We start from the raw sequence: 2,757 nt of genomic DNA, 5'->3' as shown, positions 1-2,757 counted from the left end.
ACATAAGATTATTTATTTTCAGCTGTTACAATCGTCCCTTTACTTATTGTTACAATTGTCCCCAAGACGCCATTTCAGCTTCATTTGTTAAAAACAATGCTAGTTAATTAACTAAACTAATCTTTTTTTTCTGAAATGTTAATTAAGGTGTCCACTTACATATTCGGTTAATAATTTTTATTTATTTAAACAAAATTACTTTTTTACAATATAATATTCTAATACCAAAAAAATTACTTACATAGCGTAAAAATATCTTTTGTGATATAACTCTTTCAAAAGTACCTAGAAATGGTTGCCAGCAGGGGTGTACATGTAGATTCATTAAATACACCTTGTGCGCCACCTAAGAACCAAATCTAGAACCCGATACTTGAAATTTTTGCTCTGTTACAATCGTACCCTGTTACAATTGACCCCACTCTCCCCTACTGTTCCTGGCGATATTACAAAACTCAGTATAAGATTCTACATAAAATTATGATTATCAGCGGATACTGTTTTACTCGGACGAAACCGGTTTGCACTTGTTTACGTTCGTGTATGAGTGGGTTAACATTGTAATGCAATACGTTAAAAATAAATACATATAGGAAGTCTATAAGAAGTCTCCTGAATAAAAACCCATCACATGTATGTTTAAATATAAAAGTATTGCATACAGACTCGTGCAAAACATGTCGTTATTAAAAAACTACAGTGCGTCTAATCATTGGGTCTAATTATTATAATATATTCATATAATATAATAATTATTCTATATTTATCCAATTTATATTATATATCGTCTGATTTAACAAATTGACGATCGTCTGATTTATATATCGTCTGATTAACTGACTTGATTATATATCGTCTGATTTAACAAAACGAACGTAAACAATGTCTCGTAAAGCAGAGAATCTTATAGTGGCGTCTAAGAATGGGACAAATAAAGTGTTACTCACCCAAGAGTTGTCATGGTGACTATTGTGTACCAAAAGGCGGCCGGAATGGATGTGAAGGTGGTTCCCTCAACGTTCTTCTCGGCATAGAACATGACTGTGGCGAAAATAATGATAGCCATGGCCAGCGAGAAAACAAGAAATCCCAATTCAGAAGCACAACTTTTCAACGTGTATCCAAGAATGCGAAGACCCTGCGAATGACGGGAAAACTTGAATATTCGGAAGACGCGAAAAACACGGAGGGTGACAAAAGCGCCGGACACATCATCGTTGTCTTTGATGCCCAGACCGATGTAGTAGGGTAAAATGGCCACTACGTCAATGATGCACATCACACTTCGCATGAACTTCCATCGGTCGGGGGCAGCGTACAACCTGAGTAGGTACTCAGCTGTGAAAATCATGACACATGCCGTGTCCAAGCAGAAGAAAGCCACCTTATAGTTGGAGCCACACGATCGGCGTTCGCCGGTTGCGTAGTCCAAAGCACAGGGTAGCGTCTCCACCACATTGGCCATGACAGAGACGGCGATGAAGAATCCAGTCACGTAGTAGAAGACGAGAGCAGCCGTACCCGTGTGTGGATTCTCGAAGGCTCGCCACATTTTCTGTCGCATGGTCGCGTGTATCAGGTCAAAATGATTGTCCACTTCTGACATCCTGTCGTCCATCAATCTCTCCGCGTTCTCCCTCTTCCTGTCCCTGTAGTCCTCGTAGCAGCAATCCCCAATCACATCCGGCACGATGCCGAAAAAGGCAAGCTCGTCGTCGTAAGCGAGCAGGCATTCGTGTTTCGGGTAGTGCAACTTACCCGTCCGGTAATAGTTGAGGATGTGACGGAAGATGTCCGGATCGCGGTCGAAGAAGTACTCCTTGCACGCCTCGTCGTAGAAGAATTCGCGCTCGTTCGAACCGAGCAACGTGTCCGGATACCTCTCGACGGTGTTCCGCCACGTCTCAAAGCGACGTCCGCTCACGTTGATCACAAATTTCTCGTCTTCTTTCTTCCGTTCTTCTTCTCGAGTCACGGGTGGTGCGGGTAAGGGACTGTTGGCGATGGGCACCCATCCGATGGCTGCCGCCCTCGCGAAGGGCAGCCAGGCAGCCACCGAAGCCATCTCAAGCGGCACACTTTTGGAGTGGTGCCAACACCTTCCAGCAACAGGCACATTTCATGGCTGGCTCACACAACACTGGTGGTGACCGGTGACTCTGGGGGCCACGTGACGACGACCTTCCCCCGATGCAAGGGCGGCTCTTTCATGACAGCCACACGACTTTGGTTCCGCGAGAAGAAGCCATCTTTGTTATCATTTGGAAACGGAGAAGATCACCTCTATTCCACACAGGGAAAGTGACGCATGCGCTCTCCCGTCATCTGCAACAGCCCCCAGCATCCATCCGCGTTTTCATCCCGGCGTTACCTAGGTAACTTTGTGACGTCATCGGAATCCGAAACTCCTGTTTCTTCACTGCTCACAACTCAATTTCTTCCTTTCTCCGTTGTTCATTATTCCTCCAATTCCAAACGTTATTTTTGATCACTCAAAAATCATGTATCTTCATTTATTCTAAGCAGAGATCATTAAAGTATGTTTAAATTGACGAAAGTTAAAATAAGAACAGAATATAATTGTCAAGGAAAAAAAAAAAAAAAGAAAAAGAAATGGGGAAAAGAGAAATGTAAATTTAAAGCTGAAGTTGTAACTTTAAATTCCGTTATTTATATTCTGATACGAAATGCAGATAAGTACGCAATGCAATGAGAGAAAAAAAATACGTTAAATAGGCGTTGATAATAAAAGTTCTG

General features: G+C 42.3%; 1 protein-coding gene across 2 annotated transcripts in view; it reads right to left on the bottom strand.

Moving 5' to 3' along the window:
* The window catches only part of LOC107443859 (potassium voltage-gated channel protein Shal), a 62,644-nt gene extending 60,302 nt beyond the window's left edge, over nucleotides 1-2,342 (bottom strand). The window contains exon 1 of one of the 2 annotated variants that reach the window (XM_043054855.2): nucleotides 948-2,342. In XM_043054855.2, the coding sequence (XP_042910789.1) occupies nucleotides 948-2,065 (1,118 nt within the window). In that variant the 5' untranslated portion in view covers nucleotides 2,066-2,342. The remainder of the gene's footprint in view (nucleotides 1-947) is intronic. The other variant, XM_043054854.2, reaches the window with a different exon arrangement.
* Between the last annotated feature and the right edge of the window lie 415 nt (nucleotides 2,343-2,757).

The sequence above is a fragment of the Parasteatoda tepidariorum genome, chromosome 2, assembly GCF_043381705.1.
Source record: "Parasteatoda tepidariorum isolate YZ-2023 chromosome 2, CAS_Ptep_4.0, whole genome shotgun sequence".
NCBI lineage: Eukaryota > Metazoa > Arthropoda > Arachnida > Araneae > Theridiidae > Parasteatoda > Parasteatoda tepidariorum.
Note: the sequence above shows the minus strand (reverse complement) of the source record. Positions and strands in the feature narration are given on the sequence as shown.